The sequence below is a fragment of the Alligator mississippiensis genome, chromosome 7 (genome assembly GCF_030867095.1).
Source record: "Alligator mississippiensis isolate rAllMis1 chromosome 7, rAllMis1, whole genome shotgun sequence".
NCBI lineage: Eukaryota > Metazoa > Chordata > Crocodylia > Alligatoridae > Alligator > Alligator mississippiensis.
In genome coordinates this window covers 8,926,971-8,950,270 of record NC_081830.1, presented here as the reverse complement: position 1 = coordinate 8,950,270, position 23,300 = coordinate 8,926,971, and the positions used below count along the sequence as shown (strand labels likewise).

At 52.0% G+C, this 23,300-nt stretch overlaps 2 protein-coding genes across 5 annotated transcripts; both read right to left on the bottom strand.

Moving 5' to 3' along the window:
- Nucleotides 1–6,808: 6,808 nt before the first annotated feature.
- Nucleotides 6,809–10,931, bottom strand: LOC106737891 (uncharacterized). 4 transcript variants are annotated; one of them, XM_019487757.2, is made up of 4 exons: nucleotides 10,721–10,928; nucleotides 10,113–10,333; nucleotides 9,728–9,990; nucleotides 6,809–8,993 (listed from the first exon to the last, which is right to left on the bottom strand). In XM_019487757.2, exons 2-4 carry the CDS (start codon nucleotides 10,276–10,278, stop codon nucleotides 8,031–8,033), a joined length of 1,392 nt encoding a protein of 463 aa, XP_019343302.2. In that variant the 5' UTR covers nucleotides 10,279–10,333; nucleotides 10,721–10,928; the 3' UTR covers nucleotides 6,809–8,030. The 4 variants fall into 4 exon arrangements, with proteins under 4 accessions (XP_019343302.2, XP_019343303.2, XP_019343293.2 ...); XM_019487758.2 differs by lacking the exon at nucleotides 10,721–10,928 and adding an exon at nucleotides 10,531–10,708; XM_019487748.2 differs by having other exon boundaries at nucleotides 9,728–10,333; nucleotides 10,721–10,931.
- A 4,087-nt stretch (nucleotides 10,932–15,018) lies between these two features.
- Nucleotides 15,019–23,300, bottom strand: LOC106737751 (class II histocompatibility antigen, B-L beta chain). The gene is made up of 7 exons (XM_059730485.1): nucleotides 23,196–23,300; nucleotides 20,378–20,451; nucleotides 20,008–20,283; nucleotides 19,337–19,606; nucleotides 18,254–18,541; nucleotides 17,440–17,550; nucleotides 15,019–16,938 (listed from the first exon to the last, which is right to left on the bottom strand). The coding sequence occupies exons 2-7, from the start codon at nucleotides 20,445–20,447 to the stop codon at nucleotides 16,871–16,873; spliced, it is 1,083 nt and encodes a 360-aa protein (XP_059586468.1). The 5' UTR covers nucleotides 20,448–20,451; nucleotides 23,196–23,300; the 3' UTR covers nucleotides 15,019–16,870.

Below are 23,300 nucleotides of genomic sequence, written 5' to 3'. Positions count from 1 at the left end.
CCTGTCACAGACTCTTCTACTCCTGGTGGGAGCTGGAGTGTGAGGGGCCTGCAAGCAGCCTAAGCCCCTTGGCACAAGGTCTCCAGCCCAACTCCTTCCTGATAGGCACTGACTAGCTGGGGCTAGTCAAATGGATGGATGGATAGATAGTGGAAGACATGGCTTTGACCTCACCATGATCCACTGGCTGGGGAATTAGCTCCACGGTAGGACCCAGAGGGTGGTGGTCGACAGGAGCCAATCATCTTGGTGCGCTGTGACCAGTGGGGTCCCACAAGACTCTGTCCTAGGGCCTATACTATTTAACATCTTCATCAATGATGTGGACATTGGTGTCAGAAGCAGACTGGCCAAGTTCGCTAACAACACCAAACTCTGGGGTAAAGCATCCAGGGTGGATCTGGACAGACTCATGAAATGGGCGGATGAGAACCTGATGGTGTGCAACACCGAAAAATGCAAGGTTCTCCACCTTAGGAGGAAAAACCTGCAGCATGCTTATAGGCTTGGCAGTGCTATGCTGGTTAGCACTACAGATGAAAGGGACTTGGCGGTCATGGTTGACCACAAGATGAACATGTGCCTTTAGTGTGATGCTGCGGCTAGTAAAGTGAGCAAAATGCTGGCTTGCATCCATAAATGCTTCTCAAGCAAATCCCAGGACATCATTCTCCTGCTGTACTCGGCCTTGGTGAGGCCGCAGCTGGAGTACTGCATCCAGTTTTGGGCTCCACAATGCAAAAAGGATGTAGAGAAGCTTGAGAGGGTGAAGAGGAGAGCCACGCGCATGATCAGAGGTCAGGAAAACAGACCTTATGGTGAGAGGCTGAGCACTATGGGGCTATTCAGCCTGGAAAAGCACAGGCTCAGGGGTGATCTGGTGGCCACCTATAAGTTTATTGGGGTGCTCAACAGGACCTGTGGGAATGTCTGTTTAACAGAGCCCCCCAAGGTATGACAAGATCGAACAGTCACAAACTCCACTGTGACCGATTCAGGCTGGACATAGGAAAGAACTTCTTCACTGTCCGAGCCCCCAAGATTTGGAATAGACTGCCACCAGAGGTGGTTCAGGCAGCCACTTTGAATTCCTTCAAGACACATTTGGATGCTTATCTTCTATGATCCTATGATCCCTGCTGACTTCCTGCCACAGGGCAGGGGGCTGGACTCGATGATCCTCTGGGGTCCCTTCCAGCCCAAATGTCTATGAAATATATGAAATCTATTTGGACAGATGGAGGAAAATATGTATATGGAGTGAATGGCTGGATGCAGGAGAATGTGTATGGGGATGGATAGATGAACATTAGAGGGAAATGCATGTAGATGCATAGTTACATGCCAGTGGAGACAGATGGGCAGAGAGATAAGAATTTGTGCACTGGGAGGAATGGATGGAAGGCCAAAGATGTATATGTAAGGATGGATAAACAGATAGACTGATGAAGAGGACCATGGGGATAAACAAAGAGGTAAATAGACTCTCAGCTTCTTGAACCAGAACTCTTAGATCCTAGCTCCTTAGCTGGACTGTTCTCAGTGGTGGCAGATAACAAAACAAGGAGCAATGGGTTCAAAGTTGCAGCAAGGGAAGTACAGATATTAGGAAAAAACTCTCACTGGGAGGGTAGTAAAGCACTGGAACAGATTACCCAGGGAGGTTGTGGACTCTCCATCTTTGGAGGTGTTTAAGACCCAGCTAAACAAAGCCTTGACTGAGATGATCTGACTGGGGACAGTCCTGCTTTGAGCAGGGGGTTGGACTAGATGACCTCCTGAAGTCCCTTTCAAACTTCATTTTCTATGATTCTTTGAACCCCAAAACCCAAACTAGGAGCCTGAGTGTGCTGGCAGCCACATAGACAGTGAGAGATGGCCCCTTGCTCTTAAGAATCCCGTTTAAGCAGACAAGGAAGTGCACGGGGTTATAGTACCCATCATACAGATGGGGAAACTTAAGTCACAGAGAAAAAAGATTAGAGAAAGGGTTTTTTGTTTTATTTTGTTTTGTGGGATTTTTTTTCAAAATATGCAACCAGCTCTGAGGCAAAGCCCAGCCAAGAGCATCATCAAATCTAGCCACTGCCATAGAGGCCTGCCTTTCCTGGCTGTCCCAAAAGTATGAACTGTCCTCAGTCCAGCAACTCATCATGCATATGTGCTCCATGGGGCCAGCCCCTGCCCCCGCTCCCCTCCCCTCCCCTCGTCTCAATCTTCACTTGAATCTGGAAAGTGTGGTCCTCTTGGGGCTGGCCCCTGTTGGTCTCCTGCACCTCAGTCCTCTGGCGCTGGCGCTCCCATGTCACCTTCAAGAATAATACCAAGTGGCAGATGAGGTGGTCTGGCTAGCCCTGTGAGCTTTGGGCATGGTGCACATGCAGCTCGGCCAGGGGAAGGAGGGAAAGTGTTAGGGCAGCAGGGGATAGAGGCACCAGGAGGGCTGGCTCCATTCTTTACCACCTGCCTAGTGAAGACCCTGTGAGAACTGGACATCAGTGGCACACTGCTTAAGGAGGCCACATGCCATCTCCTTCCACTCCCACTCCCATTTTTGGGCCCCATCCTGAACTACCAACCTCTCCTTGCTGTGACCACACAGCACATTTAACCCACTGACGATGCAGCAGCTCTTTATTCTCACAGACCTAGTGCATTCCTCTAGCTTGGAGCTGTGCTGCACCTCCAGGGGGAAGGCACTAGATAGCAGCCAGTTCTGTCCCCCAACCTCCCCAATCCACTCAAGTCCAGTCCTTTCCCACAGCCGGAATGAAAAACCAAGGGTCCTGAGGTCCACACCAACTTATAGGTTCCCAGCTGATGCCCCTCTCCCACCATCCCCACCTCCCCCTCCCTGCCATAGAAACTCACCTGCCAACAGGCAGCCAGCTTCAGGAAATAGCTTCTGCCCAGGGCTCTCAGATTGGGCCCTGCCCTTTCCCATCCTCCAGGAGAGTAGTGCTGGTGTAGGCCCCTCCTTGGCATCAGCCCCTTTGTCTCATGGGTGCAGACCAGGAGCACAAGGTCATGTAGGAGCCAGGGCAGCTCTGGCACCACCCTGAAAAAGTTGCTGCATAGTGCAGTGTAGAGCCAAGCTGGCACAGGAAATGAGATCTAGGCATCTGGGATGATAAGCAGTCCACAGTTCCCAGCTGGGATAGACCACGGAAGGCAAGACACAGGCACTTGGGAGGGCAGGAGAGGATGATTACCCCGTGCAGGGAACCCATGACTCCCAACCCTTGTAGAAAGATGGGGTGCTTGCCCCTAGGTGGAGATCCTTTTGGGCAGAAACTAGTTCAATTGCTGGTGCTCAGGTTGTGCAAAGCACAGATGCAAAGGGCAGCTAGGAGCACGGAGATGGGGAAAAGCATCTTTGACTAGTTAGTGTTGAGTACAATTGATACAAATGCATGGCTGATGGCCCTGGAGCTGCCAAGTCCAGGCATTACCACCACAGCTTGCAGCAAGGACCAGGACAAGATGGACATGGGGCCTCTCCCAGCATCTGCACCTCTCCAGCTCCAGTGCTACTAGTGAGACCTAGGGGAGATGAGTAGTGTCAGGGGCTCTAACATCCCCTTTCAGCCCAGTTCTTGGTGGAAGCATGAATGGAAACACCTAAAGCATGGGGGAGCTCTGATTCAGATCACCTCCATCTCCATGATCTGGCCAGAGCGGATACCAGAATCCTCCTAGAGAAGGCAGACAGCAGGACAGCTCCAACATCCACCTGGATCAGTTCTTTGGAGAAAACAAAATACCCGTACACCAGATCTCTTATGATCTCCGTGTCTGTCTCCACCAGCAGAACTATGTTGCACCACTAACCAGCATCCCAAAGGTCAACCCTCCCCAAAAAAGGCCCCTGGCTTAGTCTTTGCCCTCTCCCCCAGAGACCAGCCCTAGGACTAGGTCAGCCCAGGGGCTAGAGAGGAATCCACTGCTATGGTTGTAGCAGCACAGACCTAGGAGTCCTGCTGAAGCCAATATGAGGGGTGTCTGGAAGACCTCTCTGGAAACACAGATAGGAACCAGGACTCCTAAGTCTATGCTGGAGAGCAGGGAAATGAGGCTTGGGTACCAGGAGTCCAGTGATTAGCCTGGAGACAAGATATCCTCAGCTGGAGAAAGGACATGGGGAAATCTAGTGTTTAAAGCCGAACTTGGAGCCAAACATCCCTGGCAAGAGGAGCCAACCACACACTGGGGCACGGATCCACCCTCATACACCATCCAAGTCTTGAGGGCTTAGGACCCAGCCTCAGCAGCTGATTCCCAACAGGCCTGACAGCCCATGTGGGTGGGACGCGGTGGGCCTCTCCCAGCCAGGCATGCTGCTATCAGCATGGGGAGGACCAAACCTTAGTTTATAGGCCTGACAATGTGCCTCAGTTTCCCCAGCTTGCACGGGCCCATCCACCTGCACCCAGATGCAGCCTTCACAGCAGACACATCAGCATTTATTATTCAGCAGCAGCCAAAACCATTGCATTGCTTGTCCTCTGCAGTTAGATCTCAGGAGGCCTCACATCTGCCCGGGGCAGCGGGACGTGGGTGGGTGGTGAGGGGCTTCGGGTGACCTTCAGGGAACGGCAGAAGAGCAAGGGCTTGTGGCCCAAACCCAGGACATACTGCCACCAGTACAGCTTTTGCCTGGGCTGCAGGATGACCCGAAGAGACTCGTCCTCCTCGGCTACCGCCTCCCACTCCTCCTGCTCCGTCTGCAGTCCCACTCCACCATAAGCAGCGGGCAGAGAGAACTGGGCCTGGAGCAAGGCTACCGCGAGGTCTGCGGCCCTAGGAGAACTGGCAGTGGAGTCGGTCCAGTTGGCCAACTTCTCCTGGATGTGTCCCACCTTCCGGGTTATGTCGTGGCTCCCGGGGAGTGGTACGTCGGTGTCATTCTGGATCAACTTGACACATTCCCAGGTGCCAAAGGCAGGCCCGTGGACCAACGCCAAGCCACCAGGAAAGAAGCTAGTCACATCTGGGTGCACAGGCAGGACCTCGTGGCAGTCTGCATTGGAGAAGAGGTGGCTGCACAGCCCACGTTCCCCGTCGACATCTAGGAAAGCCAGGAGGCCCTCGGCCGAGGCGTAGTAGTAGAGCCCGTGGAGGGCTGCAGGCACTAGCGGCATTTCTTTAGCCTCAGCCCCTGTGGTCAGGTCAGCCACAGATAAGACCACTCCACGGGCAAGGAAGATGACGAAGAAGCGCCCTCCTCCGGCGGCATAGTGGTCCCCACCGCAGCACACGGCGTGGAGTGGGAGAGGGTCGGGAGACGGGGCCGTGCTCAGGTCCGTAGCTCGATGGACGACGTCTCCCCGCAGGATGCAGACAGAGGAGCCCGCGGCGGCGTCTCCTACATAGTGCTCCCCGCCCTGGCACGCCGGGTGCAGGCTCCGCACCTCCACGCTCGCCGGCGCGTGGCTGTCGGACGCCCAGACGAAGCAGCCCAGGTCGGAGCGCACCACGAAGCAGCCGTGGCGGTTGGCAAAGATGTCGGTACCGGGAGAAAGGGCCCGGGGGGCGATCCCTGCCATCTGCGCGCAGACTAGGAGCGAGGCCGGGTGCAGCCTGGGCCGGATGGGAGCTGGGCAGGGAGGCAGAAGAGGCGAGCGGCGGGGCAGGGGGGGTGATACAGGCAGGGGGGGTGATACAGGCGGGGGGGGGTGATACAGGCGCTGCCTGGGCCCGGGGAGAGGGGGGCAGCAGCGACGGCAGGGCAGGGGCAGCTCCGCACCCACCCGGGGCGCCTCCTTCCCGCCGGGGCCGCGGCACCCACCTGGACCGCGCTCCGCTGCGCCTGCGCCCTGGCCCGCCGGGAAGCGGCAGCGGAAAGGGCGGGCGGCTGCGGGGCGGGGCGGGCCGGGCCGTGCTGGGAGCCCGCGGGCTGCGGGGTGGGCTGGGGCAGTGCCTTGCATTTTTAATTGGAGGCTGGACAAGCCCCTGGCTGGGCTCACCTGTCCCCAGCACTTGTTCCTACCCAGAGCAAGGTCGGACTCTGATCCTTTGAGGGTCCTTCTGACCCTGGCATCGTAGAAACCTCCCTCTGCCCCCTTCACATGTATGGGGAGTTTCTGCCTGAGTTTTGGGGAGGAGGGTGTCTGTCCCCCCTGTCACATCACTCACCTGCAGGAACACCCATGATGGATGCGGTCCTCAATCCAGTCATCCTGGTCCTGGTCCTTATTCCCTAGCCTCCAGCTTTGTCCAGAGGTGATGCCCCCTCCCACAGCCCCTTTGTGAGGGATGCTGGGGGTGGGGGGAGTAAGATGATGCTCTGCTTGCACCTTTGCCCGTATCCTCTTTCTGCAGCTCCCCTTGCATGGTCCCATGTGGCCCCTTGGGCTCCCTCAGCATCTTCTCCCATGGCCTCTACCTCCCAACATCGCCACCTCCTTGTCCATGTATTGGCACTGCTCTGTCTATACCAGCGATGCTCAATCTTAAGATCTTTCCAAGGGTGCCACACAATGTTAGCACTGTGAGGTGTGCACGCATGATTCATAGGATAAACCCCAATATGTCAAATAGGAAGTCATAGCATTAAAAACATTCTCACCTGCGATGGTCTTTCTGAGCTCTTTGCAACACAAGAATTGCCCTATTGTTTTCCTGTAGTCAAAAACCAAGTGCAACTTCAGAGCTGGCCTTTTTGTGCGGGGCCTCAAGTCTAAAAAGGGGAGAAAACAGCAGCCCCTTCAGTGTCCCTGCAATTTTGTACATCTCCCCTGCTGCTTCTGCTGACTTTATGGAAATAAGGAGGATGTGACCCCCGCACAAGCACAATAAGAGGCAACTGGCGAGAATCCCAAAACCAACGTGTCTTTTTATTTTGATTTGCTTTGTTTTGAATATCTCACAATTTGCAAACACAATCTAATGATTGACACACACAAGTCTCACTTGCCCAATACAATGTTGGGCTCATCAGTCCCATCCACAGGACTTTCAAACACAACTGGCCGATGTAAAGATGCAGTCTGGAGATATTTAATGATGATCCAGGGTTTTCAAAACTGAATATAATCTCAGGATTTACCATCGCACACTGGGGATTGTCAAGGCCATCCAGTGATTCTGCTTTTCCTGAGGGTGAAAGCTGGTTTCAGCTTTGGATGGCTTGGAACTGGCAGGCGCCTTGTTTCAATGCTTGCAACACATCAGTCCTCTACCAATGTCTTTAGCTTAGGGCTTCAATCCTCACTGTCGTCATTTTTCAATGTGATTTGCATTATAGTAACAACTCAGACCTAGTCTAGGGGCTCATTGTGCCAGCTGTGGTAGAAATGCAGGTTCAAACCCTGTCCCACCTGCTATGGTACAGACAGGCAAAGCTAACAGAAGCGAGCAACAGGAGTACGTTGTTATCTTCTGCAGCTTGAAACTGTAGCCTTGTTTGACAAGCAGCCTGGGTGGGATTTGGGGCAGGGGGGCTGCTTTTGTGTTCAGAGTGCCAGTTTCAATGCCTGTGACCTCTACGCAGGGAGCACAAACTACACCACAAACAGACAGAAGTAGTTTGATAACTCACGCATCTCCTTGCTCCTGGCCCAGTGCATGTGCCCCCAGGAAGCAAGCGGAGACAAGAAGTCATTTAATTCAGTTCTAGCTGTGTTTCACAGTCACATAGCCCTGCAAGTAATAGTAATAGCCACAGTGGGATATTCAGAGTCCAGGACACACTGTCCATGTCTGATAAAAGATAACCCAGTCTTAGGGTCAATGTGTGGCAATTTTCTGGTTCTGAAGTGACCTCCAACTCCTCCTTATTGGCTTTCCAAACCATGACAGTGCAAAAGGTGCAAGTTAGCAATGATTGCAGCTGAAAGGCCACTTATGTGTAGCAGGAAAAGGCTCCTCCTGCACTCAAAGAGCTTTCCTCTTCCCAAAGAACCCAAAAGGATCTGATTCTCAGGCTTGCTTCTCAAGGACTAATTTTTGAGTTATGACCAACAGGTGTTACTTCTCACACAGCACAGCTGAATGTCACTCAAGCCACACCAAGAGGTCCCAGGGTGGGGCTAAGAAGATGAAGAAGATAGGGGCACCTCCAATGGTGCTCTGGGATCATGGGTCACCTGGAGATCATGACAGAACAAAATGATTTTGTTGTCCAGGCTAAGCTGATACTGCCATATGTAGGCCTTCTGTTGGGGTTTCATTGAAAGCTTGAGGATCTTTTCCTCCTCCCTAAGGTGGGCCCAGTCTTCTTGCTCTGTGTTGAGCCCCAACCCACCGTACTGAGCCGGCAAGGAGAACTGGGCTTTGGCCAGAATCATGCCCAGGGCTTCTGGCTCATCACAACCTGGCAAAGAAATGTTCCAGTCATGCCCAACTTTGGCCAATATCTCTTGTGCGAAGCCCATCTTGCAGAGTACCTTGAAAGACTGGCTGATGAGGCAGTTAGAGTTATTGTGGAGGGTCTTAATGAGCTCCCAGGTGCCTTGGGCTTGGCCGAGTCCCCCAGGGAGGAAGTCCATCACGTCTGGGTACAAAGAGAAGAAGTTGTTGTTGACGTAGTCTGGGACATACCAGTAAAGATAACTTAGGACTCCATGTTCTTCAGGTTGCTGGGGCAGTTTCAGAGCCTGGTCAACAGCTTGCTGCCCAGTTCTCAGGTTCTTCACAAGCCGCACAGTATCTGGGAAGGCAATGAGGAACCCTTCAGGGATGGCAAAGTACCGGTGCCCCCCACGGCATGTGGGGTGGAGCTGTTGGGCCTGTGTGACTGGCCCCTCACTCAGGTCTGTGGCCTCCACATACATATTGCCATGGATAACATATAGGGAGGAGTGCCAACAGGAGCCGAAGTAGTAGTCCCCACCATGAAGGGATGGGTGCAAGGGTTGCATCTTGATGCAGGGTGAGGTGGGGAGGGCAGAAAGGAGCAGGTAGCAACCAAGGTCAGAGCGGACGATGATGTCCCCATCATGGCTGCTGAAGATGTGGACTACAGGGGCAGTCTTGGAGGGTGGCATTGCTGCCTGTGGGTGGAAGACAAGGATTATGGGAGAAAGCATTTTCCAACCATCAAAACTTTGCCTAATGTCCTCAGACCACCCAACCCCATTCCTGTTCTTCTCCCCTGTCCTCCCCACAGGCCCTCCACAATGCATTACTCGAATCTACATCTCCCTGTCTCCAGGTTGCATATGACAGCCTCATGCCATGTGCGGGGATGAAAAGGTCAGCTGCACCAATAGGAAATATTCCCCTTTGGCCCCTTTGGCACTGGTGAGGCCACATCTGGAGTACTGTGTCCAGATTTGGGTCCCCCACTATGAAAAGGATGTGAATGATAGAGAGTGCAATGCAAATAGTTAGAGGGATGGGGAACATGATTTATGATGAGAGACTGAGGTAACTGGGATTATTTTGTCTGGATAAGAGAAGACTAAGAGGGGATTTAACTATAGGGTGGTGTGAAATTTTGCCACCAGTTTTGTTTCAACGCTGGTTCAACCTGTCTTGAGGTTGAAACAGCAAAATCAAAATGAAACAGATATGGTCAAAACAGCCTCAAAACGAAATGGGACAAGCTGAAATGTTTTGCCGTTTCGACGAGCCCCAACCCACCATACTGAGCCATCAAGGAGAACTGGGCCTTGGCCAGAATCATGCCCAGGGCTTCTGGCTCATCACAACCTGGCAAAGAAATGTTCCAGTCATGCCCAACTTTGGCCAATATCTCTTGTGCGAAGCCCGTCTTGCAGAGTACCTTGAAAGACTGGCTGATGAGGGAGTCAGAGTTCTTGTGGAGGGCCTTAATGAGCTCCCAGGTGCCTTGGGCTTGGCCGAGTTCCCCAGGGAGGAAGTCCATCACACGTGGGTGCAAAGAGAAGAAGCTGTTGTTGACGTAGTCCGGGACATACCAGTAAAGATAACTTAGGACTCCATGTTCTTCAGGTCGCTGGGGCAGTTTCAGAGCCTGGTCAGCAGCTTGCTGCCCAGTTTTCAGGTTCTTCACAAGCCGCACAGTATCTGGGAAAGCAATGAGGAACCCTTCAGGGATGGCAAAGTACCGGCACCCCCCACGGCATGTGGGGTGGAGCTGTTGGGCCTGTGTGACTGGCCCCTCACTCAGGTCTGTGGCCTCCACATACATATTGCCATGGATAACATATAGGGAGGAGTGCCAACAGGAGCCGAAGTAGTGGTCCCCACCACGAAGGGAGGGGTGCAAGAGGTGCGTCTTGAGGCAGGGTGAGGTGGGGAGGGCAGAAAGGAGCAGGTAGCAACCAAGGTCAGAGCGGACGATGATGTCCCCATCACGGCTGCTGAAGATGTGGACTACAGGGGCAGTCTTGAAGAGTGTCATTGCTGCCTGTGGGTGGAAGATAAGGATTATGGGAGAAAGCATTTTCCAACCATCAAAACTTTGCCTAATGTCCTCAGACCACCCAACTCCGTTCCTGTTCTTCTCCCCTGTCCTCCCCACAGGCCCCTACTATCTAATTCTGTGATCCAAGAGCCCCGCACACCCAATCTTTGCCAGTGCCCCTCACTCTTAACCCACAGCACCTTGCTACCACATCCCAAACACAGATCTCCTGTCACTTATCCCGGCAGGATGCCCTCTGAAGATATTTCTTGCCCGGCAAGGAAAACAGATGGCTTCTCTGTGGGCAGATCCACCCGGAGGTAACAGACCTGAGAGCTGAACTAGCCCAGATACCCTCAGGAAAGAGAGTGACTAAAGTTGTTTACTTACCTTCTGATGACTCCTCTCCCTTTTCTCACTGACTTCACCTCCTCCAGTAGCCTTCTCTCTCTCGGTCCTTCCCCCTTTCTGCTTTTCAGCCCTTCTCCTGTTCCCCTTTGGACAAATCTGCATCCAGCTCTATGTAGATGGGCCTTTAGTACCACACCCCCCACACCCCTGCCTCTACATAGATAGCATCATTGCACCCATGCTCTTATCTGCCCTCCCCAGATGCCAACAGCTGTTGCTATCAGCTTGTCCCAGTCCACTGCCACTTGTAAATAAGTTGTTAGTCATGGGATCAGAATCAGGCTTGAAGATTTTTCTGGCTTCTGAAAGAGCTGAAAAGTGAAGCAGCAGGCCTTTCTCCTTTAGAGGTACCGGCACTGATCCAGGCATCCCTTGGGCAGTCGGATGAACTGACTCAGAGAGGTGTAGGGTGGGTCTTGCTTCCCCAAGTTATGACCATTTCTGAGCCAGCCACAGGGTAGGAAGATCCTAGTTACTCGCATCTCCGTCTCCCTGTCTCCAGGTTGCATAGGACTCAGCCATGTGCCATGTGCAGGGATGAAAAGGTCAGCTGAACCAATAGGAAATATTCCCCTTTGGCCCCTTTGGCACTGGTGAGGCCGCATCTGGAGTACTGTGTCCAGATTTGGGTCCCCCACTATGAAAATGATGTGAACGATAGAGAGTGCAATGCAAATACAGGGATGAGGAACATGATTTATGTTGAGAGACTGCAGTAACTGGGATTATTTTGTCTGGATAAGAGAAGACTGAGAGGGGATTTAATTATAAGGCGGTGCAAAATTTCACCACCAGTTTTGTTTCAACGCTGTTTCAACCTGTTTTGAGGTTGAAACAGCAAAATCAAAATGAAACAGATATGGTCAAATAGCCTCAAAACGAAACGGGACAAGCTGAAGCGTTTTGCCATTTCGATGCTGTTTCGACGTTTCGCCCATAGGCTATAATGGGGAAGGTCAAAACAGCCTATAACTTTGTCCTTTCTGGACAGATTTGGATAAAACTTGCAGAAATGGTAGCCCCTTCTGAGGAAATAAAGCGTGCCAAGTTTCAGGAAGATAGCTGCAAGGGGTTCAGAGAAACTGCACCCCAAAACCTTGAGAGCCAAACTTGTGTCGTGTATGTGTTAAGCCACAGCAGGGTCAAAACTGCGGGTGTGCTAGCCCCTGTGCAGGCCACAAAGCCTGTTAAGTGTCAAGGAGATAGGTGCAGGGAGTTCAGGGAAACTGTACCCCAAAATCCTGAAAGCAAAACTTGTGTCACGTATATGTGTTAAGCCACAGCAGGGTCAAAACTGGGGCAGCTGATTGTCTGTATTGATTATTATAAAAAGGGAAGAAGGAGGACCCAGGAAACTATAGGCCAGTTAGTCTTACCTTGATCCTGGGTAAGCTTCTTGAGAGAATTATCCTGGTGCATGTCTGCGAGGGGCCAGCAGGGGAGGTTATGCTTAGGGGCAACCAACATGGGTTCATTAGAGGCAGGTCCTGTCAGACCAGCCTGGTGGCCTTCTATGACCAGGTCACCAATCCCTGGATGCAGGTGTCATGGTGGATATAGTCTTTCTGGACATTAGGAAGGCCTTTGGCATGGTCTCTCACCCCATTCTCATTAGAAAACTAGGAGACTGTGGCGTCGATACCTACATGGTCAAATGGGTCACTAATTGGATAGAGGGCCACACCCAGAGAGTGGTGGTGGACAGGTCTTATTCGACCTGGAGGGATGTGGGATCCCCAGGGCTCGGTCCTCAGGCCCACACTGTTCAACAACTTCATCAGCTACTTGGACAAAGGGGTAAAAAGCACCCTGTTCAAATTCACAGATGACATTAAGATGTGGGGGGAAGTGGGCATGCTAGAAGGGAGGAATAAGTTGCAATTGGACCTAGACAGGTTACAGGGGTGTGCGGATGAGAACAGGATGGGTTTCAACACTGACAAGTGCAAGGTGCTGCACCTGGGGAGGGAGAACCAGCAGCAGACCTACAGGCTGGGAACTCCCTTCTCATCAGTGCAGCGGGAGAAAAGGACCTTGGAGTCATTATTGATGCCAAAATGAACATGGGCCAGCAGTGTGGGGAAGCAGTCAGGACGACCAACCGCACCTTGTCGTGCATCCACAGATGCATCTCGAGCAGGTCCAAGGAGGTGATCCTCCCCCTCTATGCGACACTGGTCAGGCTGCAGTTGGAGTACTGCGTCCAGTTCTGGGCACCGCACTTCAGGAGGGATGTGGCCAGCATCGAGAGGGTCCAGAGGAGGGCCACCCACATGATCAGGGGACAGCAGGGCAGGCCCTACGAGGAGAGGCAACGGGACCTGAACCTGTTCAGCCTCCACAAGAGAAGGCTGAGGGGGGATCTAGTGGCCATTTACAAACTAGTCAGGGGGAACCAGCAGCATTGGGGGAGTCCCTGTTCCCCCGAGCACTCCCAGGAGTGACTAGAAATAACGGTCACAAGCTGGCAGAGGGTAGATTCAGGCTAGACATCAGGAGGTGCTACTTCACAGTCAGGGCGGCTAGGATCTGGAACCAACTTCCAGGAGAAGTGGTGCTGGCTCCTACCCTGGGGGGTTTTAAAAAGAGGCTGGATAAACATCTGGCCAGGGTCGTTTGACCCCAGTACTTTTTTCTGCCCACGGCAGGGGGTTGGACTTGATGATCTGCTCAGGTCGCTTCCAACCTTACCAACTATGAAACTATGAAACTATTTCCTCTCCTTAGTCCTGTTTTGGTAGGTGTTAATCCGTGCTCGTTAAATCATTATGTAGTAGCTAGGTACTGTGTATTGAGCTGGTCCCTGAGTGAATCATGATTAATTGGTAACTTAGCAACCAGGCCTGCAGTAGTCCCAGCCAATCAGCAAATCAACAAGTAGAGTTAATCTTTCCAGACTAGCAAAACACCACAGGGATCCAATGAGAGTGCACATGGCTCACAAGCACCTGCAGACCCATCCCCGTCCCCTTCCCCACCATCAGGCTCATTCCCCTATTGGTGTGGATCATGTAACAGAGGAATCAGAAGGTCAGGGGGGAGGTAAGGGGTGATCAGTATTTTTTGCTGATAATCTACTCAGTGTCCTCTTCTCTGTGGCTACTGGTCTGAATGTCCTGGGTACAAACCTGGGCTGTGGCTGATGCCTGACAGTGTCCCAGTGAGAGGAGGCTTGCATGGTGATAATGACCTTCTTCTTTTCGGGATGGCACCATAACTCACTTGCCTATTAGGCGACAGTCTTCAGGCAGGAGCATTTCCTCAAGGCCCCTCAGGCTCATTGGGGACAGAGTGAGAAGGGCTTGGTAGGATAAAGTCACTCCCTACAAGCCACTTCTGCCCTTATCTTCTCCCAAAGGAGACACTGCACCCAGCCTGCACCACGAGCAGCTCACAGAGCACACTGTTCACTTTGGCTGACAGCATGCACTGTCTGAACATCTACAAAGTTTAATGAACACTTCTTGTGCTTGACAAACAGGCGCACTCATAGTCCTCTTCTTTGGTTAGCCTTTAAAGTATGATGATGTCCAAAGCCCTGAAGCCCAGCACCTCTGGAAGAAGCTTTCTGTCAGTGCTCCCAGCATCAAAATGAAAAGAGTAACCATCCCCTCACTGCTGCCTCATATATCCAGCCATCCCCAAGTTCAGGAAACCCTAGGGCCACTTGGGGTGCTTGTACACACCACGGGTTTTAATCCTCATTAAATTAAATACGTTTATAAAATTTGTGTCTGTGTTTGAATGCACTAAGCTTTTGAACAAATTAAGCTTTGGAGTGTCTTGTCAGGGTTTGCATGTACTAGGTTTTTGAACAAATTAAGCCTGGTCTCCAGCCAGCACCACAGAAGAGAGGGACAGTCCAGCACTGCCCCCCCCGTAATGGGATTCCCCAACCCATACCCCGTGCCTCATGCTCGTGTCTGTGCCGCTGGAAGCCAGCAAACCTCACAAGAAAAAAAGAAGTGGAAGCAATTCAAAAGTGAAAGCAATTCAAAGGGGTGAATTCCAAAAAAGTCACAGCCATCTGGTGGACAAACAGGCTCATTGCATGTCTTTGACTGCCTTGGTGTTTGCACGCAACAAATCCATGGACAGAATGCTTTAATTCCTGGAGAGACAAATTAAACTATGTCCAAGGAGTTAATGCACATGTAACCAGGCAGTACTCCAAGAGGTACCCCCTCTCCAATTGAAGGGATCAAAGCAGGTGCAGAAGCACTGTGGGATGTGTAGGGACTCTCCTCCCCCTATAGAGCAGAGCCAGACCACCAATGGGGACTTAACCATATACCTTTTAATGAGGGAACAATACTGGGAACATAACCAGTATGAACCAGGGGGTATAGGGGACACTACAATGCCCTGAAGGGGCAGGATTCAACAAAGGTTAGACACTTACAATCATAGACATATTCATCCAGTTAACAAAAGACAGGGTTAACCAAAAGGTAAAACACAAACAGCAGAACAAACAATACTGGTTGGTATTACTGGAAATAGAAAAGCCACAAAATACAAAATGTCAAATTACAAGGAATATAGGGCTTAGGTACCTGGAGGAAAACACGATGGCCCCTTTCCACTGCAAGAGGCATTTTTCATTGTTAGCTCACTCATCCCAAGTCACCAAAGCTGGGACTTGAGCTCAGAGCTCTTACATGGTAAGCAGAAACTCTACCATATAGCCACCACGGCTGTTACTACTCCAACCTGGTCTTGATCTTCCTGGAGCCCTGGCCTCACGTTGAGCTGCCTGGCCTCTGATTGGAGAAGCTAGAAGCTGAGCTGGGAACCTCTCAGGTCGCTGCTCAGATCTTGCTGGCACTGGGGAGCCTCTCCTGCTGACCACAGCCTCTCGTAGGGGATCCTGGAGCCCAGTAGGGAGCCTCTCCTGCCAGCCGCTGCCATGCTGCTGAGGACCCCGGTGCTGCCTACAGGTCCCACTCCTTCGGGCTCTCCTGGGGCAACTGCTCCTGCCCCGCTGGCTCAGCTCTTGCCAGCTCCTTGCTTGTGCTTCCTCGCTGGTCTCTCCCCTGAGTCAGTTGCGCTGCCCCTTTTAACCCATTCCAGGTGACCCAAGGGGCCAATCAGGGGACATGAGGGTGAGTCTCTGGGACCTGATTGGTGAGGAAAAGGAATCCCAAGTCCTCCAATCATCTTTTACCCCTTCAAAACCCCTGGGCAAAATCATTACCAAATTGGTGAGGAAAGGGAATCCCAAGTCCTCCAGTCATCTTTTGCGCTTCCAAAACCATTGGGCTAAGTCACTACCAGCCGGCCCATCACACACAAGAAAGACTTTTAAAGTGTCTGGAAATCCCACTTGTGCAAACAGACATACAGTTGCAGTGCACAAAAGGACAAAAAACATGGTGTGTACAAAGGCCCTTGGGTACCAGGAAGGAACTGTCTACCCACTAGCTGAGCAGCCTTCATGGATGGCATCTTTTGGCTCACCAAGGCACAAGGGAGAGCACCATGAATATACCTGATGCTTCCTGCCTAACATGACCATTTCAGTTGCAAGAGGAAACATATTTGCAAGACTGAAGGCCAGACCTGTCTGGTGCCTGTAACATGGTGGCCCAAAATCTCAGAAGTGACTGAGCCCTTGAAAAACAACCAGCAGGAGTGCATTATGAATACTCAGGATAACCCCTGGCACAACACTGGAACTGGTCCAGGACTCTGGACAGCTTGGCTACTGGCAGATTTCCAAAATGGAGCTTAGCCTGATTTTGCTACATACGGTGAATTCAATTAACAGTCAGAATGAAGCAAAAGCACAGGGAAAGGTTTTTAAATAGGCAAATAGCCAAAGATCCAAAAAGTTGGCAAACAAGGGGATGTATAAATATCTACTCATGATTAGCTCATATTCCAAAAGTGATGGCAGGGATGGAAAATCAGTAACAGTAAGAAAAGTAACAGATTAAACTCACCATCAGGCACCTTTCCTGAGTTTTGACAATTCATCTACTCCTGCCCAATTCAGGGGCTGGAAAAGGCATTTGAAAGGGTCCCTTCAACTCCTACCTCTACCTGACACCCCCAAATCCTTCAAATGTCCAGTGTTGGGGCTGGCAGACAGGTGTTGCCCCACGAGGTGATAGGTTTGAAAGAGGGTCACTCCTTGGCTTCTGAGATAGAGAGGCTGGCTGAGGATTGTCCTGCACTGGAGGAGTCTGCTGATGCTAGGGAAGGAAAGGATGTGGGATCAGTTTCCCTCCCCAGAACATCCCGCTCTGATCAGGGCACCCAGGACATCTCTCAGGGGCTGTTCTTGGGACTCCCAATCACCACCCACTATGGTTGTTCCTTCCATAGACACAACAAAGGGAAAGCTCCCCCAGACATATACTTTTCGAGCTGGATTGCAGTCAGCACCCATGTAAGGTGAAAGGCCCCATGCCCCACTCTGCAATGCCCCAAGCGACCCAAACTCCCCAAGCGCAGGCTTCGTGTAAAGCCAGTGCTGCCTGTCCTTGTACTCTGTGGGTAAAACACAAGTCGTCACTCAGCAGGATAGCAAGTGCTGGACAAGAAAGGGTGAACAGGCATGGGGATATGATGGGAGACCACAGCCGTGGAGCTGAGGGGATTTGGAGACAGCAAAGTTGCTCTCCTCTCATCTCCATGGCAGACCCCAATGTAGCGAGTTGGGAATGCTGTGCTACATGGAAATCATTGCTTACCTTTCCTCCTCCGATAAAACCACAGGGCTCCCGCTCCTAAGGCAAGGAGGATGCCGACTGCAGCAGCCAATATGATGTAGGTATTTCCTGCAGCCTTTTCACCTGAAGGAGCTGGAGAGGTAGAATGACAGGGACCAAGATGGCTGCTTTCTGAGGGCCCTTCATTCCTCAGGTCTCTCCCCCAGTCCACTCCCTGGCCCAGAGCCTAGACCTATCCCTGACTCAGTGTTGTCTCCCTGGGAAGGGTCCCTTGGCCTGTCCCATGTGCACCCCTGCCTGCCCTTCTCCCACCACCGCTGTCCCTGCATGGGCCTGTTCTGCAGTGATGGCCACTGCTCGTCCCCATCTGCAGCTCCCCTAGTGAGCAATGTTCCCAGCCACAACCAGGACAGATCCTCCACTTCCCAGTCCACAGCTCTCCCCTACAGCTTCCCCTTCACCCTGCAGCCTCCACTCCGACAGCAGCCAGCCTCGACTGCTTTAGGAGAACGTGGAGGATCCTTTCCCAACCTCTTCTGCTGGTTGGAGATGTGTCATTTCAGCTCCCTGTGCTCCAAGCAAATGCCCTGCCTTTTCCTGAGTCCTGATGTTTCAGATCCTGGGCTGATCCATCAGAGAGTTGGGAGCTCTCCTGGGCAGAAACAAGTGCCTGACTCTGCCTGAGTTTGCTGGGAGCCTGAGCCCATAACAGTGAGATGGAGATCTGCCAGTGCAAGCTCAGTTCTCAGCCTCCAAGATTTGGGAATGAAAGGATGCAGCTGGAAGCACTCTCATGTGTCATACACTTTCCCAGCCCCCATAGTCCAGCACTTACTCCAGGCCGCCCTCAGTGGGGTCTCCCCCAGGCTGCTGTGCCGCACCACACACACGTGCTCCGCAGGGCTGACCCCCATCTCCCCCAACTCGATCTTCACCCGGATCTGGAAGGTGTGGTCTTCATTGGGTCGCACCCCACTGGTCTGCTGCTCCCCCTCAGCCGTCTGGCCCTGCCGCTCCCAGGTCACCTCGATGTCGCGGGGGTAGAACCCTGTCACATGGCAGGCGAGGGACTGCGGCTGCCCCTGTGATGCTGGGATCAGGCTCAAATGCACGTTTGGTTTGGCTAGGAGAGAGTAAGGGAGAGAGAGCGGAGCTGTGAAAGGACACCTTCCCACCTGCTTGTGGTCCCATCAGCTGTCCTGGTCCTTGATTCCCTGTGATCCATGCCATGTAGGGAACCACTCCTCCGTGTCAGGCACTCTCAGGGAAATGGCAGCTGCCTGCCTCCCATCATTTTCACTGGAAGTACTATAAGCCCTGATCCAACCTCCTTTGCCTAAACCCCCAAATAGTCAGGCTGGCAGGAAATCTCTGAGGAGAATAGGTTTTCTTCAGAAACAGTTTATTCACCAAAGGTGAGAGATATTGCAGGAGGGGGTCAATACTTGCAGAACTTCCCGCAGAAGCAGGCTGTCTTCCCCCTCCAGCCACCTTCACCACCCACCCTGCTTCTCATAGACTTTCAGAGAAATGAAAAGCCAGGAGGCTGGGGCCAGGAACCACAAAGAGTACATTTTATCCAAATATTCAATATTTTAGGGAGATGGGAGGCATGGGTTCTTCTACTGTCCTGGTTCATAGTCTCAAGAATGCAGTCATTGGGTGGGAGCTCTTGGATGAAACTAAGTTGAGGGCAGGGGTAGCAGTAGGCCCCAGGTTTGGAGTGAATGCCACTTGCAGAACTGTTTGAGGAGCCTAGAGATGAGAGCAAAGGGGGCTATGAATCAGGAGCAATGGCAGGGCCTGGAAAAGGAAGACTGGAATAGCACCTGCAGAGTTGTACTGGAAGAGACGCCTATGACAGCCTACGCTTGCAGGTTGGGATGAAGGGGCACAGGCAGAGCCAGTGGCATCTTACCTGTCTTCTGTGCACAAAATGGTGCAGTCGTCTGGATGAGGAATCTGCACTGCTGTGGGCTTGGTGTGTTCATGCCCTCCAGCTTCTGCCTCTCTTGGTTCCACTTCTCAGCCAGTCTCTGGGCAGCTGGGTGCGTGTGGTACCATTGCTTCTGGTCTCCCCGGTAATGTAGAATATCTTCGCCATTAAGGGCAAGCCTGGTGACAATTGTGATGGCCCCTGTGGCTTCATCCAAATCACAGGTGTGCAAAACCTGCATGTAGTAGAGCTCTGGAGAGAAAATCCATATGGTTAAAGGCTACTGTTGGTGAACATAGCCCACTGAAGGCAAAATGGGAGGAAACTGGGATAGTCATCTCCTGTGCATTGTATCCAGGATTTCTGGCTCCAAGACCTCCTTTTTGTAACCCACTAAACTCCACTAGAGCTGGGAGAGAAGGAAGGAGTTTGGGCTCCCCCATCCCTACCTAACCAGAAGTCTCCGTTCCCCTCTCAGTCCAGGGGAGAAACTCCCCAGTAGTCCTGATCCTCAGCTGCCTCTCCTGCTCTAACCCGTTGGTTATCAGGGCAATGGCCCATCTTTCATGCCCACATCACTCTTGCCTCATACCTCATACAGGCGGTGTCCATCTCTTTTCAAAGGCGACCTGAACGCAGAAGAGGACACTCACCTGTCCTTGAGGAGCTGGCATTCACTGCCTGCACCAGGGCCTTAAACTCGGTCTCGATCCAGAGGTTCCACACCTGGCACTCGGTGTTCCTTCCCCTCCACCGCTCCTGGGCCTCTTGGGTCTCAGGATTGTAGCCATTCCGGGTTGTTACCCTTTTGGTGGTGCTGTCATAGTATGTGAACATTAAATAGTTCATCTTCAGCATGTTCTGTGTCTTTGGCAATCCTGGCAGCTCCTGAGACAGGATGAGCTGGGAGCGGGAGAAATGATGAACCCCTTTGGGAAGGAATGTGTGAGTGAGACAGCAGGGCAGGGAATGGAACCCAGGCATCTGGGTTGGCAGAATAGGGAGGAGGATGCAGGCACTTACCAGCCAAGATGACAGAGCAGAACGCCTGGAGCCAGGAGGCCAGCAGGATGGGGTTGGCCTGAGGAGCCATTGTCCTGGAGAGAGCAGAGAAGCAGGGTACGCTTGTCATCCATGCTTAACAGGGATCACTGAAGTGTCCTTGTTAAGGGGTGAGGAGATCTCCAGGCCTGAGAGCCCCAGAGACATGTGGAGTGCCCTATGGGGGTCTGAAGGCTAGATAAGCACCCCCAGAGGCCTCAGCACCCTCTGTGGTGGTGAGCAGATGCAAAGTACAAAGAAAGAAAGTCAAATCTAGTTTCAGCCCTAGCCTTTCCGGAGACCTAGGAGCCATGGGTTAGAAACTCTCAGGGGAGAACCCAGGTCTTCCCCATCTTGGGGGTGCACTGACAACAAGACTAGTTTTGTGATCACTGCCACCCAAGTTCCTGAATGATTGCAGAGCTTAGAGCCACCAGGCACCTGTACATGTCACAGGGTTTAATCCTCATTCAATGAAATGGGTTTATAAGATTTTAGCATGTTAATTTTGGAGTGTTGCATCAGTGTTTGCACATACTAGGTTTTCAAGTGAATTAAGCCCGGTCCCTGGCCGGCAGTGCAGGAAAGCAGGACAGTCCTGCACTGCCCCTTTCCCTGCCCCACCCCGACCACTGCATCCCGTGCCCTGCCCCACAGCTGTGGGAGCAGGGAGCCGGCACACGCAAGAAAAAAAAAAAAAAGCAGAAGCAATTGGAAAGCAGCAAATATTAGAAGGGGTGAACTACAAAAAAGTTGCAGTGCCACTTGGTGGACAAAGAGGCTCATTACATGTCTTTGAGTTCATTTGTGTTTGCACACAACTAATCCATGGACAAGCTGTTTTAATTTCCAGTAAGCCAAACTAAACAACATCTGAGGAGTTTTCATTTTTAATGCTCCAGAAAGACTTTTAAAGCATCCCACTTGTGTAAACAGTCATGCCGTTGCTGCATACAAAAATGCAAAAAAAGGGGTGTGTACAAATGCCCACACTCATTGCTCTCTGTGTATCTTATGTGTGGTTATAGGATGCCTACCAGGGACGTAGCCCCAAGGAAGCATAGCTGGTTAATCCCAAGAGCCCTTAGGTGAGTGGTAGGCTGCTACCCACTCGGTGCAGTCAAAATGGCAGCACTTCCATCCCCAAGTAGTAGCTGAACTTGTAGGCACCTTAAACAGCTTTTCTGTCCCAGGCAGGTGCCTTGGGGATCCCAAAGACCGAAGCATGTTACTCAGGCTTTTGTGAACTGCTTTCTTGGGCTTTTGCGCTTAATATCTTATCTCTTGTACGGCATTGTCGCTTCCTGGCTGAGACGGTCTGGGTCCATGCCACCCATCCACACCTGGTTGCTCTCTCCAGACCTAGACATACACCAGGCAGCTTGCTCTAGGCAGCCTCCCGCCGCTGCTTCTCAGCATGCTGGGCACTCAGAAACTCACAGGCACACTTCTGGGGCTGGAGCCAGGGGGAGGGAGGAACACACCTCAAGTGTGTCCTAGCTGCAACATAGGAAGGCAGACTCCTGTTACCACAGGAATAACTCATGCTTGCTGCAGCAACAAGCCAGTTGGAAGGTGCAGACAAGCCTGTATCTGATGCTAATGCAGTGGAAAACACCTGAGCTCCCCAGACAAGCTGAGCAGTAATTTAAGTCAGCAGGGAGGGTGGGGACTAGATCCTTTACTAACCGTTTGGTGCCAGAGCAGATTGAAAAGCCTCAGCGCCATTCCTGAAAACACTGTTAAGGCAAAAGGTGGATGTGTGGGGTCCTCCTCCGCCTCACTGCTTCATGTGACTTTTAGGCTTGTGGCTTAAATGATGATGTATTACCAAAGGAGACACACTTTTCAGGGACTCAAGCAGGGTGGGGCACAACCACACATAGGCTCAATGTTAGTGGGATGTGAGCTCCAAGTTTTTAGCTACAGGAGAGATTTCCAGGGGATGGATCAGTGGATGGGGCCATGATTAACTTTGCTATTCAACTAGATTTGTGGGTGCAGCCTCTCACTCCATAAGACATTGTGATAGGCCCCCTAGCTGGCCTACCATGCCCACAGACTGCAATAGTGCTCCCCAAATCTTGGAAGCACAGTTCAAATCTCATCTCCATTTTAAAAGGCCAAACAGCAGGGAATCTCCCAGCCTCCCTGGGAAGCCACTTCATGGTATAATGGCCTTTATAGCTGGAAATCTGGGTCTGGTTAGGAACTTGTGTCATTCTAGCTTTTGCTTCCCACCAATGGAGTTCATTTTGTCTGCAGGCTGGAAAACCTCTCCCCCGCTGTCAGGGCTGGGGGGCAGTTGTGCAATGTAACTCCAACATGGGGGAAGCTGCCAGACCTGGGAAACTGCTGCTGAGCCTCAAACCATGAATGAAGGAGCTGAGGACAGCTTAATCCAGGGCCAGGGCAGAAAATACAGATTAAAAAAAAAAGATGAGGGAGTATGGACTGCTGGATTTCAGTCCTTAATTCAGTGGATGGGTGAATTCCTTATTTCTACAGCCTGGATATCCCTGCTGCTTCCACTGCTCTGGAGTCTCTAGATCTGCCCCAACTCCCCTGCTTCCAATTAGCCCTCCCTAATCACCCCTTCCCCAAAAACCTCTTTCTCCCCTGCCATCATCAGCCATGGTTTCTCTTGCTGTATAACCATTGCCTCCCTTACTCTTCCTTCAATACCCTCCGCCAGCTGCCACCTACTGGCCCAGTAACCCAACCCTCCCTGCCAGCCTTCGTACTCGCCACCAGCCTCCACTACTCCCAGCAGCCCCCATAACCCCGTCCCCCATCTCACCTCTTTTCAGCTGCAAGTGTTTTTCTGTTGCGCAGAAGGGAAAACAGCTGCCCTTCCTCTTCAAACTACTTTCACTTTACACTTGAGACAGCTTTCTGGAAGTCA

Coding starts and splice junctions, on each gene's coding strand:
- LOC106737751 (XM_059730485.1), bottom strand. CDS start 20,447: ATGGCTCCTCAGGCCAACCCCATCCTGCTGGCCTCCTGGCTCCAGGCG. Junction 18,542..19,336: donor ATTTTGTGCACAGAAGACAG/GTAAGATGCCAC, acceptor ACTCTCTCCTAG/CCAAACCAAACGTGCATTTG. Junction 17,551..18,253: donor CCCACTGAGGGCGGCCTGGA/GTAAGTGCTGGA, acceptor CTACCTCTCCAG/CTCCTTCAGGTGAAAAGGCT.
- LOC106737891 (XM_019487748.2), bottom strand. CDS start 10,843: ATGCAGATTTGTCCAAAGGGGAACAGGAGAAGGGCTGAAAAGCAGAAA. Junction 10,334..10,720: donor GGGAGAGGAGTCATCAGAAG/GTAAGTAAACAA, acceptor TTCCACCCACAG/GCAGCAATGACACTCTTCAA. Junction 8,994..9,727: donor TCATCAGCCAGTCTTTCAAG/GTACTCTGCAAG, acceptor TTCCACCCACAG/GCAGCAATGCCACCCTCCAA.